The 14,076-nt window shown below is 38.4% G+C and overlaps 1 protein-coding gene across 1 annotated transcript; it reads right to left on the bottom strand.

The window, feature by feature from the left end:
* Nucleotides 1-3,376: 3,376 nt before the first annotated feature.
* Nucleotides 3,377-13,465, bottom strand: LOC137638693 (uncharacterized). The gene is made up of 2 exons (XM_068371006.1): nt 13,343-13,465; nt 3,377-11,221 (listed from the first exon to the last, which is right to left on the bottom strand). The coding sequence occupies exon 2, from the start codon at nt 11,212-11,214 to the stop codon at nt 8,338-8,340; it is 2,877 nt and encodes a 958-aa protein (XP_068227107.1). The 5' UTR covers nt 11,215-11,221; nt 13,343-13,465; the 3' UTR covers nt 3,377-8,337.
* Nucleotides 13,466-14,076: the final 611 nt, after the last annotated feature.

Genomic DNA, 14,076 nt, shown 5'->3' with positions numbered 1-14,076 from the left:
TCATATCCACTCTAGCAGCTAAATCATTTCTTACACTTGTTCTTGTTCCTGGCCCTATCTAATCAAGATACACTAGCTATACTCCTCAGATACTTTATCTCGAACTCATTCAATTTCTGTATCTCCGTCACTTTCATTCCCCACAACTGATCCATCTAAGTTCTCATACAGAACTCTCTTTACATTAATTGCTAACCCTCTATTCTTTACCACTCCCTTCACCCCCCCCCCCCCAACATTTTACATTCTTTCATTCACTCTTGGACGTTCATCTGCTTCCACTCCACCATTTGCAGCAACAACAGACCCAAAGTACTTAAAAACTGATCTACTTCAAGTAACTCTGTTCAACACGACATTCAACCTACAACCCCGCTCCCTTCTCGTGCATCTTATAACCTTACTCTTACCCACATTAAATCAGCTTCTTTCTCTCACACACCCTTCCAAACTTTGTCGTTAATCGACTCCCCAGCTTCTCTGAGTCTGCAAACATTACAGTATCATCCACAAACAACTGATTTACCTCCCACTCATGATCACTCCCACCTGTTTCAATCTTCAACCAAGCACTCGAGCATTCACCTCTTACAACTCCCATCAACAAACAAATTAAATAACCATGGCGACATCACACATCCCAGTTTTGGCCCCACTCGCACTGGAAACCACTCACTCACTTAATTTCCTATCCTAACACATGCTTTACTGCCTGTGTAGAAACTCTTCACTGCTTGCAACAACCTTCCATCTAACAATGCTTGCAATATATCAAGTATATTAAAATTATCAAGATACAAAGCAATATTTCTATGTATATAACAAAACTTGAAAAACTGTTTTTTTTTTAATAAGAGAACTTGATCCAGCTTGGTATCAGTATTCTATGTATCCAGTAAAAATAATGCATATTGCTCAAATCTAAATGCTAAGAATATAACTGTATGTAAGAACATGATTCTTTCTTAATTGATTTCTGTATTTAAGCCCTTGGGCTTATAGCATCCTACTTTTCCAACTAGGATTGTAGTTCAGCTGATAATGATAATTAAGTGACTCTAGGTGATAGGAGGATAGATGGGAGAGAGGCAAAAGACCTTGCCAGAAATAGGAATGAATGGCGAGCAGTTGCGACGCAGTTCCGGTAGGCCCTGCTGCTTCCTCCGCTTGGTGACTGCTGAGGTAGCAGCAGTAGGGGATTCGGCATATGAAGCTTCATCTATGGTGGATAACGGGGGAGGGTGGGCTGTGGCACCCTAGCAGTACTTACTAAATTCAGCTGAATCCCTCGTCAGGCTGGGAGGAGATGAGAGAGAGAAAGTCCCCTTTTTCTTCTTTTTGATGTCGACTATCCGCCAAAAAATTGGGCAAGTGCCTTGGTAAATAGATGTTTTCAAAAGAACCAAACAAACTAATAGAATTGAATATTCCTTTTCTCTAGCCTTGGGTAGTGCCATAACCTCTGTACCATGGTCTTCCACTGTCTTGGGTTAGAGTTCTCTTGCTTTAGGGTACACTCGGGAATGCTATTCTTTCCTTATTTCCTGTCCTCACTGGGCTATTTTTTCCCTGTTGGAGCTCTTGGGTTTATAGCATCCTGCTTTTGCAACTAGGGTTATAATTTAGCTAGTGATAATATATGCAATGCCTTTAGTCTTTTGGAATTTGGTATAAATTAGAAGATAGCATCCATAGCTTTAGACTATCATATATTATTTCTTTCCTTTTGATAGAAATAATCCTTAAAAGAAGATAGACGTCAAGAAAGCTGAAACATTCAATAGTCTAATACAAATGGGAGTTTTATACATTCACGCCAACTCCTAGACAGAGACGATGTCGATTATAAGATTACGTCGCTGCTGCGAATAGTCCATGAGATCAAACCTTAGTTTTCAAGTGTAGGCATTAAAGTGTCTTTCACCTTCCTTATAAAAAATTTGGGGAAAAATTGTAATCGGATCAATTAAATTTTCTATACCTAGCAGTAAGTAAATGGAACAGGTTAGCACCGACTCTGATCCCAGCAAATATTCCTAACAAGTGTGCATACACTCTTCCTCCTTGTAGCTCTACAGCAGACCATTATAGTACACAACACAGTATTTTCCATGCTATGCAACAGGAATGCATCCTGAAGGAATTACTAATTTCTGAGATGGAAAACTAACAATATTTTGTTGTAGCATACTTTCTATGAACCTGACTGAAGGTATTTAGAGTTTTAGCAAATTAAAACCAACTTGATTTATTTGCAGATAGAACAAATCATACATCAGATGACTTTGTGACCTTATACATTGTAGAATGCACCACTTTCTTTTAGCTTTTAGTATATCTAAGTGCTGGGGGCTGTAAGTAGAGGAAGAATCTGAAGTTACACTATGAAGTAAAGGTTAACTGGTCATCAAGATGGAAGAAGGAACGGAGATGAAGTAGATTAATACAAAGCTACTTAAACTAGGGGCCAAAAGGAACACTACAAGGTCCCTTAAATATTGCCACACCTTGTGAGGTGTACTTACGTTTAATCAAGGTTTATCTAGTTTTATTCAATGTAAATAGATTTACCTACTTTTGGTTGCAAGGTCTGACAAAAACAAATGAATAATGTTAAAAACATTAGTATTACAGTATACAGTACAGTACCAACTGTATTTAAAGGAGAGAGTTCAAGTATTGAAGAAACATTTATCATTTCTGACTTCAAAGGAGGGAATTAATTGTTTATTTTTTATAATTTGGAACTATAATGGCACTTCTTGGTATGTTTATTACCATCTACGCGAGCTCGACAAATAGTGTTTTATCCCTGTGACGTGAGGATAAAAAATTAGGAAAGCATTAATAGACCCTGATGCGTTTCAGTACCCCAATTTGACACGCTAGCCGGTCCTAACTGACATGATAGGGATTTTAATAACTCCAAACTTTCTAGCACATCATATGAGCATCTAGAAACAGGACTCATAGACCTCATGAATCGCATTATACTGTAATACATTAATAAAATAAAGGACTTTGCATGCTTACCAAGTGCCATATAGCGATAGCAACTGATTTCTAATTCTTAAATGCAAGAATGGATCTAGATATTATTCTCTCAGTCCACTCTGTCTCAGTCTAAGTCCGTTTCTTAAAGCCTTAAATTCTTAGAACACCTTTACTTTATGTTTTCAATTTATAAATATTGCCTTGGGTTAAAATGTGTTTCCTTGCCCATATAAACACTGACTTCTTTGTCCGGAAATTAATCTTATTTACGACTACCATACGTTTAGAATTATGGACTTTAAGTTGAATACAAAAATAGTTAACCACATGCAAACTACCTTATAGAATCTTTAAGAGGCAAAGGATTAAACAAATAAAAATAAAAATTAATCCATTTATTGTGCAGCATTTATTAACAGAACAATAATTTCTCATGATATCTCGCACTCAATATTCAAACTCCATATAAAAATACAATTTACAATTTGCAACATCTATACATCAAAATTCTATTTCAAAGACTAAAGGTTCAGACATGTTGTACTATGCTTTAACTCTCGCAATTGCCAATCTACGCCACCAGATAAAAGGTCGCAAGGTCGCGCACAAAGCGGGGAAACTCATACAGCCAACCATACGGATGGGTAAATACATAAATGTGCTATCTTGTGTAAACATGGTACTAACCTTGCTTATACATGTATGATATTGTTGAAATAAATATTAATGACCCAGTGCGTGCTACTGTAATGCACAACAGAACAAGAGAACAATAATCAGTAATTATCACTCTTACACATTACTTACACAAATTAGAAATATCTAATAGTGTAAAACCTGCAGCTGTAAAAATACATAGATATTTACCAAACCATCAATGGGCTATAAATATACACAAGTGGAACTTTTTTATACATAAGTGCACATTTGAAAAATATATACCTCAACCTTCGGGACAAGATTCAACCCCACCGAAAAATAAATACTAATAAGTTAAACTCAATTAATCATACATAGATATATATAGTGCATATACATATACAGCTTATACACATACTGTACTACATATAAGTATTAGCAGTTGGGACGCTTGCTTTAGGTAACCATTCAGCTGCCTCCCTTGACAAGGAATTACATATCGTACCTGGGAGTCTGGCAAAGCGAGGCACAAAATATTAGCAAATAAATTTAAGGGTAACGCAAGCTAAAATCAGATTTTCGGTTAATTTTAACATCGTGAGGTCTCTGATAAGGATAAGCAGTGGCGTAGGGTCCTTTTTGAAAATGTCACCCTGTTCCTCCACGAGAAGGGGACTTCCAAAGTAGAGTCAGAAAATAAGAGTGGAAATACATAGCACTTTATTTTCAACATTTCTTCAAGGCCAACCTCAATAGAAACTTGGAAAGTATAAAACTGCACCTAAAATTTTTTGATATTTTAAAAGTATAAAATGGTACCTAGGAGTGATTGATACTTTTAAAGTATAAAACGGCACCTAAAATTGATTGACATTTTTTCATAAGTGCTTCCAGTTATCAGGCTTCGCTCGCCACTCCCCAGGGTAAGGCTAAGGTTAGCCTCTTCACTAACAGACCCCCTGGGGCCACCAAATCTCTAGTTACACCCATGAAGATATTTCGATTTTGTATAAACTCTACGAAAAGAACTACCAAAGGCTCATGTTGGTGTTAAAGAAAATTAGTTCCAAAGGAATACAGTTGCTATATTCTTCGTCCATGGACTGGAATTAGGAGAAGCAGCGGCGCCATTTTCTCGTAAGACCAATGCATGGAATCCCTCCCACCACGGAAAGGTGCTCTAGCGTCGGGAGAGTTGTACAGTACACTAAATTCTGTGATGTTATTCCTTTGTTTTTAAAACGCAAAACAATGATGTAACTAAAGGAAATTTTACTATACCAATATAAAAGAATTATGAGTATGACTAAATATTTAACAAGAGCCTCATTTTTTTTTAACTGTATTTATTAACCCTTCTACCCACAGGCTATTTGGAAATTTCCACCCCTTAACCCCCAGGGGGTTATTTTTTTCCCAGCACATTTTGCAGTAGATTTTTTTTTAAATTGCTCTAACAGCCTTAATTTTTGTCATAGAGAGGTCAGGTTGGTCTCATTCTCTTGGAAAATGCCTCAATTTTCTAAAAAAATTATCAAAAATATGAAAAAAATAGAACATTTTTATAGCATTTTTTTGCAAGGACGTACCGGTACGTCCATGGGGGTAAAGGGATGGCTTTTGTGAAACGTACCAGTACGTCCTTTGGGAGTAAAATGGTTAATATCTGCTTAAAGATTGTCGAGTTGAAAACAGAACAAAAGGTGGATGATAACGGACGAAACTTTTGCCTTATTAAAACGATCCCGATGATGCATCAGAGGATGGACAAGGCAGCTAACGGATCATTCTCCTCTTCTCTACTCCTTTTTGGGAACCCCCTTTGAGTTGTCTTTAGCGCGGGATTGTCTTACGCCTCTCATGATCGCCACAGTCTTAAACAAGAGGGATCAATGTTAAGATATCAAAGAACTAAATCACAAAGTAACAAATGATATAACCAGAAATATGACCTTTTCCAAAACTTGATTAGGAATTCAGAGATCCCCTAGGATTGTCTGCAACAACTGACTACCTGCTATTAGGTCTTGACTAATACCAACTTGCTTCCTTCAGACGAAACTTATGAATGGATCTCCCGGCTGAGTTTACAACCTCTCTCTCCCTCTCTTTTTGTGGTTGACAATCATTACATGGACTGCTATCTCCTGCTAGGGTCTTCATGTCTTGTTGATCTACCCAAACTGTTAGAAGATCATATCTCAATCTCACACTGTCAGGTGTTACATCCCCCAAAGATTGCGACCGTACTAAGTGTGTGAAAACTTTAGATGCAAAAACATATCTGAAGGCTTTAAAATTTGGAGTTTCTCTTCCTGCTAACATGAATCTGTATTATTTAATGAATTTTCTACATATCACTTATTAACCCTTACTGATAAATTGTTAATTTGGATATACCTGTATGGATACATTCAGTACCCCTACAAGTAAGACAAAGTGTGCATCTTGACTTCAATGGATTTTCACATATTGTCCCAAAGGCCAACGCAATTATAGTCCATTTCTTTTAGCAAGGCATATTTGCACCGACTCGCAACGGTGCCCTTTTAGCTCGTAGAAGTTTCCTGATCGCTGATTGGTTAGAATTATCTTGTCCAACCAATCAGCGGTCAGGAAACTTTACCGAGCTAAAAGTGCACCGTATGCGAGTCGGTGCAAATATGCCTCGCTAAAAGAAATGGACTATAGATAGCACCATGGGAATAACAAACATCTTTGCACAAACTCATAACTAATGTACATTATCATCATCATCTCCTCCCGCGGCTATTGACGCCAAGGGACCCAACGTACATTACAATGTACAAAAACATAAAAAAAAAGCTAGCTGCCGTTTTTGCCGAGACACAAATACTTCTCATCTAAACCAAAACTGTATAAAAAAATGAGCACTTACGTAATACTTTCACAGAGGAAAACTACATAACCACACTTGTGCACAAACAAAAAATTCATACGGTTGGTTTTGATATACTGGTCATATCGCAAGTAAAAAAAACACTTCATAAAACATAAAAAAAACATATGTACAGCATTTAGACCTTTAACAGTAATGCATTATGACTAAATAGAAATAAATTATATACATATTGTAAATGGAAGGAAATCAAAGCAAAAAATATACATCACATAATAAGCGAAGTGTCTTTTCTTTCCTGGAAAGGAGATGGTGATATATGAGAACTTAGCTACACAAAACAGTCAATTCACCTATGTATCTACAAGATCCAAATAATTTATATGCTGTATTGCTTAAGACAATATCTAGTTTAAGTACTGTATCCAGTTTATTTTAAGTACCTCATGTACCAAAGACAGCAGTGGGAAAGAGCGTTAAGCCAAACCGAATTCCTTCATTAAAAGATCTGGTACTAGTGTTGGGAAAACCAACGTGGCTATACACTGTTCACAGACCCTACGACATTTCGATTTGAATAATATAACCCTCGTTTATCAACCATAAAATAAAGTAAAACACTATCTGCTTTCAAGACTTGCTAAGCCACAATTACTACGAGGGATCATAAGACCGTGTCTTCTTTTTACGCTACGCCAGTATTGCCATATTGTGCTAGGGCCTGATAGAACCTCCGAATAGTCAATGATACAATCTATTAAAGTGGGCCAATCATATCTCTTTTCATGTGAATATTAAGATGCTATATCATTAAAGTGTAATCACCCTAAACCACTGATTTTAATTAAATGCTCACCTAAAAAGTCGAGGTGAAGATTAAATTGTTAAAATAAATCAAATTTCATGACTAACGTGCATGTCCTTTTGCCCAATGTGAAAGAAATTTGAATAAACAGTAGTACTGTATATAAGTACTTTAGGTATAAATATTATCACTGGGACAGTATCTAAACTAATACTAACATTTTCCTCCTGCTTTTTGAACTTCAACTCACCACAGGGATTTAATTTCATGACTAACATGCACGTCCTTTTGCCCAGTGTAAAAGAAAATTAAATAAACAGTAGCATTTTAATACTTTCTATATCATTAAATTTGGGACAGTATCTAAACAAATACTAACATTTTCCTCCAGCTTTTTTAACTTAAAATCACATCTGGTCCGGTACTTAAAAAACTTTGTGGCCTGCATAATCCTCGGTAACAGCATATATGGGCCCACGAGTTGAACTTTTAACACTTTCCTATTCAGATGACACAATTCTCCGCCTAAAAATCAAGTACTGTAATCTGTTGAAACAACCTTTAAAAATGCCTCGAGAGTAAGGCATCTTGCGTGGGACATACGCACCTTGTCAGGGCAAGGCCCAACTAAAGCAATTGTTCTGTCGTAACAAATAACTAAAGTATGATTATAAGCACAGAGTGAACCTTCATCAACTGCATTCTAAGCGTGAGTAGCACACAGCCCATACATAAAAAAATCTACCTTTGTATTTACAAAAGAAAAATGTAAGGGTACAAAATATTATGTTCTTCATATATACAAATAAAAAATTACTTTCCTCTAATGATCTGAACCTTATAATACAGTGCATGTTTTCACAAACTACGACAGTAAATCCATTCTCAGTATGATAGAAATATGTAAAAATCACAAAACAGTATTGTCATAGGGAAAAACACTTTTTATATACAGTGGAGTATTAAATAGTCATTTCTTCTGTATGCACAGCACATCTACAAAGAACTTTTACATTTCGTGAGCCTGAGCCGGCTACGTTCACTTCCCGTGTAACAAAAACTGAGCTGCCAGAGGAAAATGATCCGAGGGACAGACAGCCGAGGGCAGGGGTGCAAATCTGGCAGCTTCCTTTCCTGTCAGGAGCCCATATCTGGCCAGAAGCTTTAAATTTCCTTCAACTGGTCGGCCAAGTTTCGGGGCGATGACCCTCGAATAAAATATATAATCCACAGAGGTCCATTTGTTGTGAAACGTAGTGGCTTCTACGGCGTTCTTGGAATAATGACGATAAACAGAATTAAAAAAGAAATTGTGAGAGTACCACCCTGTTGGTGTTGGCCCATGGCCTGATCCTCCACCACCTACGGATTTTGGAAGGACGCGACTAGAATTTGCCAGGCTGATCGTGGATTCTTCGATTTTTCTCTTGTCTGAGAGAGAAAACAACTGTCCTACTCTTTGCTCCAGAAATCTACTCTGGGCTAGAACTGCGTGTTGACACCTGTCGGTAATACCCAACGAACGAGGAATAAATTCTGCCTCCAGGATCGGATAGTTTCCGTGTTGGGTGAGAGTGCGAGACGACAGACCTTCGTAGCGCAAGCGACCTTCCTTAAACAGGTCTATCAGAGACGTGTGAGGTTCAGAGTTGAAGTCTCCCGATAGAATTATGGGGCAGTATTCCGTGAGGCCATTCTTCTCCCCTCTGTAACTGATGCGGTCCAACTCTGTCAGGAGCAGAACTGCCTGGGCCAACTTCACATCGTGTCTTCTGGGGTTATACAAGAAGTGGGTCGTAGCGACGCAAACCTGAGATTCGGGAGAGGCAACGGAGGCCAGTTTCGCTATAAGTCCTATGTTGTCTCGATCCAGGACTTTCATAGCTCTTGGCTGCAGGTATTCTACCGAGCAAGATTCGACTAAGGAGAACTTGTCCGTCTTGAAAAATATTGCACATCCGTCGCACTTTTCACCCGTTCGTTTCTTATACAGACCTTCGTAACCCTTGAAAGTCAGCCAGGGAAGAAAATGACTGTAATAATGAGAAGCCTGCACTTCCTGAAACAGTATTACGTCCGGGTTCAAATCCTGCACTTCGTACTGTAGCAATGCCCACCTATATCCCCATTCAAGATGGTTCGGATCACACTCCGAGTACAGAAATTTATTATCTGTCAAAAGCTTCTGTGCCAAGACATTATAGGACATCAAGGTGAACACGGTATCTTTCTTCCTTAGTTTACGCCGGATGAAAACCTCTTCCCCGCAACGTGTTGTATGCCACTTTCTCAACTCCTCTAGGTATTGTCTTTGTTGCAAAACTTCATCATCTATGTCGATTTCTGTGTTTTCTAAGGGCTGCAGTCTTGCCTTTCCAAGAGCAATAAATTCATTTGTACTGATATCAACCTCTGGTCCAACATGGTTAGAATTTGAGGTGCCCGGTTCTCCATCCACGTCATTTTCATCTATCACCCTGGCCCTCTCTGGCGAGACAGCAGGAGGGGCATTTACACTTTCACGATCGGAATCTTCCAACTCGACCACTTCCACATCCATATCCATCGCACCTCTACTACTCGAGAAGCTGTCATCATCAATATCAACAACATCGGGGTCTATTGCATTAACGTTCTGGACATTCGAAGAACTTGCTTGCTGGCGTAAAATCTTCAGCTTGTCTGCTATTTCATCTTTTAACTTACTTTCAGCCTCACTGCTCATTTCTTTCTTCCCCTTTTTCTTGTGCTTTTTAGACTTCTTCTCCTTCTTTGATGGAGATTCTAAGGCTATGATTTCCTCTTCGTTGTCTAAATCAACGTTGTCTCTCGTACCAAACCGTACAACTTTTGGACTGATACTGTCGAAGAGAGAGCTCGTACCTGGGTCGAGCGGAATTATATCTGGCTGGGACGTATTTCCTGGCGTGTCTATTTCTGGCTCCGGACTCTTTTCCAGGGACCTCAAGTCGTGATTTGCATTGCGGTGACAGTTCCTCACTTGCTGATGTAATACTTGGGGTCTCTTTCTCCCTAAAAGATCATCAGAAGATCTAACCACCCAAGGCCATTGCCCCTCGAAAACAATTTTTACCGGACTGCTATCCGCCGACCTCTCTGGACTTGGCGGGCAATCTTGACTGATATCGACTAGATTGATGTTTTTAAACTGGTCGGGTAAAACGCAGTCGCTATTGTAAACCACCGAAATCTCGTCGGATTCAGCGGCGTTATCGAGAGAATGAGTTGGCTTATTTTCAGGGATTCCCCTAGCCTCTTTTGGGTTTTCGTCTTTATTTGACACGTAGCTCGGTGGGAGAGGAATCGGAAACAACGTCCCTGATGCTGTTGTGTCAAGGACATAAAACTCTTCTAAAACTTCGTCCATCTCCGTATGTTCTGGAGGGGGAGGGGGAGTCGGCAATGGGGGCGGAAGGGGAGGAGGGCTCGGTGGCAAAGGAATGAAGTCAATGGTTGGAATATCTTTAGCATTTGTTGGAGGATTCGATGGGAGAGGTATGTCATCTAAACATATTAGCGGAGGCTCCGTCGATGTGATCCCACCGCCTTTGGCCTTCCTTTTAGAACTACAAGGACGGAGCGGGGAGGAAAATTTCCGAACCCGCTTCCCCTTGTTTTCGCCCGAACTCTTGGCCGGAGGATCCATAACAACTAGTTCACAACGTGAAGAATCTGGTATATCTGCAACTGAAGTCTTTATACCTACCCTATCTAGAGAAGGGTGAAGTTGCCTACTAATGAAAAGACTTGTCTTTGGAGAAACTGTCTGAGAATACTTGCATGTGGAAGGACAAAATATGTTTACCTCCTCCCATAATTTACGAGCGGTCCTGAGTCCCCCTTCACTGGCTTGGCAACTGCTACAGTAAACTCTAGATAGCAAAAATCGATGCATGCAGATGCTGAAAGCGAGAGTAAAGAACTTACTATTAGTCATTCAATGAGATCATTTAGAAACCAAAAAATAAAAATTTAAAACTATTTAAAAACATTGTTAAATCTTTTATATATATATTTTTATCAGAAATTATTCTTGCCTTTAAAGTGTGAGAACACAGCAAGGACTGGATTAGAAAAAAAATTATGTTTCATTAATACAAAACTCACGAAACACCACAAAAATCTTTCTTGCTATTAGACAGAGCAAGCTTTCAAAGTATATAAAAAAAAGAATATGTATCAGATAAATGACCCAGTCTCTTATGTTACGGTGGCCTGGGATCACAAATAAGTGAATTCTCCATCTTCCACCGCTATTTTTCCCTGTTGGAGCCCCTGGGCTTATAGCATCTTGCTTTTCCAACTAGGGTTGTAGCTTGGATAGTAATAATAATAATAATAATTATGTTGGTTGGATGTATGAAATTAGCACCAAACAGCCCAAGGATAGAGATAGCAAGGCCACTAACTGCAGAGGTGCAAAAAGTAAAAGCTGCTTGAACAGCTGGATGGAAGAAAGAAAATGACAGCGGAGGTACAGTGGAAGGTTGAAAATTGAATTAGATGAGTAACCGAAGCGATACTACAAAGACCGTAAAATAAGGCCCAAGGTCCCTTTATTACCGAGTTCTCTAGGTCGCCGCCTCTGACAGTTTTCCACGATCTCGTCTGCCCTAAATGATCTATGCTCTGCTACATCCTTATCCAATACTTTTCTGTCTCAGTGCTCGGCATTAAGGGCGTATAGAAGTTGTGATGAAAGATACATCCTGGAAACAAATGGGTTCCCTAAATGAAATGGACATCCTTATCATGAGCCTATAGACAATGGTTAAAGTTACAAAATATAAGTGATTTGTATTTTTCCTAGATATAAAAACCTGAGTCCTTCACCATTAGGGATATTTCCTAGCAAGTTAGAACAGCCGTCGAGTTGCGGAAAGGGAATTCACCTCTCCACTTTAAACCTTCAGCCTTGAGACAGAGTGGTTGAGGAAGGCATATTTCAAATACAATTCTTCTTCTTTCAGTACAAAAGACAAGGAGGGTCCTTTTCCTCACTGGTCCCGTATGGGAGTGAGAATGGCAACCTCAATAACCACTTAGCCTAATCAGTTTATCATATCAAAACAGTACCATGAAGTAGACTCTCCCAATGAGCCGTCAAGAGATATATAAATTTCCATAACTCCTATATTATCTAAAGTTTTTGAACGTCCCTTTGCAAAACGTCTAAATAGGTTTGCTGAAGGTAATCATCTGTTTCCTAGTTTGCAATTGCCCTTCTTACAATCTCCAATGCTGTAAAGAAATCCCTTGATTTTGGTAAGGAAGTGCATATGATTGGCTTTGAATTTAGTGCTGCCTCTCACTGTGTTAATCGTAATGAGTTATTGTTGATGGGCACCAAATTGAGTATAGGAATGTGATATCTGGTGTTCCTCAGGGTAACGTTCTTGGCCCATTACTTTTCTTACTACTGTATGTAAACACAACATGTGGTTTGGCCTAGAAAATAAGCTGGGGGGTGTATGTATGATAGCGGCCACGTATTAAGCTAGAATACGGCAGTGTAAGGAGGGTCGCAGGGGGCATAATATTTCTACGAGTGATATTAGAAGAGAGTTACCGTCAGGTATCACAGGGTTCCAACCCCAGGAACGACTATCTGTAGATATCGTGTATATTCTCAATACAACTGTACTGTAATATGGTTTGAAATACAGAAATAGACTTAAAACTATGGTTGGGTTTGAATGTATTTGATTTTCCATTCAAATGCTTTTTTGTGGCCTAGACCTAATCCAATTGTAACTATACATAATGGCATAACCTTAGCCATAATACAGTAAATTTTAATCATATCATATGTCAGAATAAATACAAGAGTAAAATATATATAAATATACAGTATTACAACCACCTTTCATAGTTTCAAAACATTAAAACCGAAATCATGAACATCAGGCAAAGACGCATTACCCCAAAACAACAGCTATAATTATGACCTACTACGTCATTTGACCTTCCTTGACCCTATTCTAAGACAATGTCAATGCCTATAGGTCACTTTAATCACTCACCTAACAATGTCAACACTTGACGACACACGAATGTGCAGAGAGAGAGAGAGAGACAGGAACACACGCTCCGTATGGTATTACTGCAATGATGTCGACCAACTGGGTTTTCTATCTTTTGTTTTGGTAACCTGTGTTTTGGCGTCTTCTATTATGTCGTCTGGTTCGGTTGTTGCCTGAGAGATCTTCTTTCTTTTGTTTTGGCAATGTGCGTTTAGGCGTCTTCTATTAAACTATTAAACCGATTTTTATCTTTTTATTGTTTCTGTTTTTGCATATAAATGTTTATTGTTCTTGTTCTTGTTCTTGTTGTTGGGCGGAGGGATTTGCCTTTCCATCGGCACCTCCTTGAGTTTCTTCTTTATTCTAATTCTTTTATTTTCTTCTCTCTTTTTTTCCACATTTGATAGATATATTCTTTTCTTTTCTCTATTCCTTCTTTCTTGAACAGCACGTTTCCTATTATCTTCTTCTTTTCTTCTTCATACGGCTGTTGCAATTCCACTATTTTTCTTCTTTTTTTTTGTTTTTGGCAGCTTATTTTTAGGTATTTTATATTATATCTTCTGGTTAGTCTCAGTTCTTGCCTAAAAATCTAACTTGTTTTGGCAACTTGTGTTTAGGCGTCTTCTATTAAAACGATTTTTATTTTTTATTTATTGTTTCTGTTTTTGCATATAAATTATTATTGTTTTTGGCAGCTTATTTTTAGGTATTTTATATTATATCTTCTGGTT

Source organism: Palaemon carinicauda, chromosome 3 (assembly GCF_036898095.1).
Source record: "Palaemon carinicauda isolate YSFRI2023 chromosome 3, ASM3689809v2, whole genome shotgun sequence".
Lineage (NCBI taxonomy): Eukaryota > Metazoa > Arthropoda > Malacostraca > Decapoda > Palaemonidae > Palaemon > Palaemon carinicauda.
This window is presented reverse-complemented; position numbering and strand designations above follow the sequence as displayed.

Bases quoted from the DNA above. Each gene is read 5' to 3' on its own strand.
- LOC137638693 (XM_068371006.1), bottom strand. From the start codon at position 11,214: ATGCATCGATTTTTGCTATCTAGAGTTTACTGTAGCAGTTGCCAAGCC.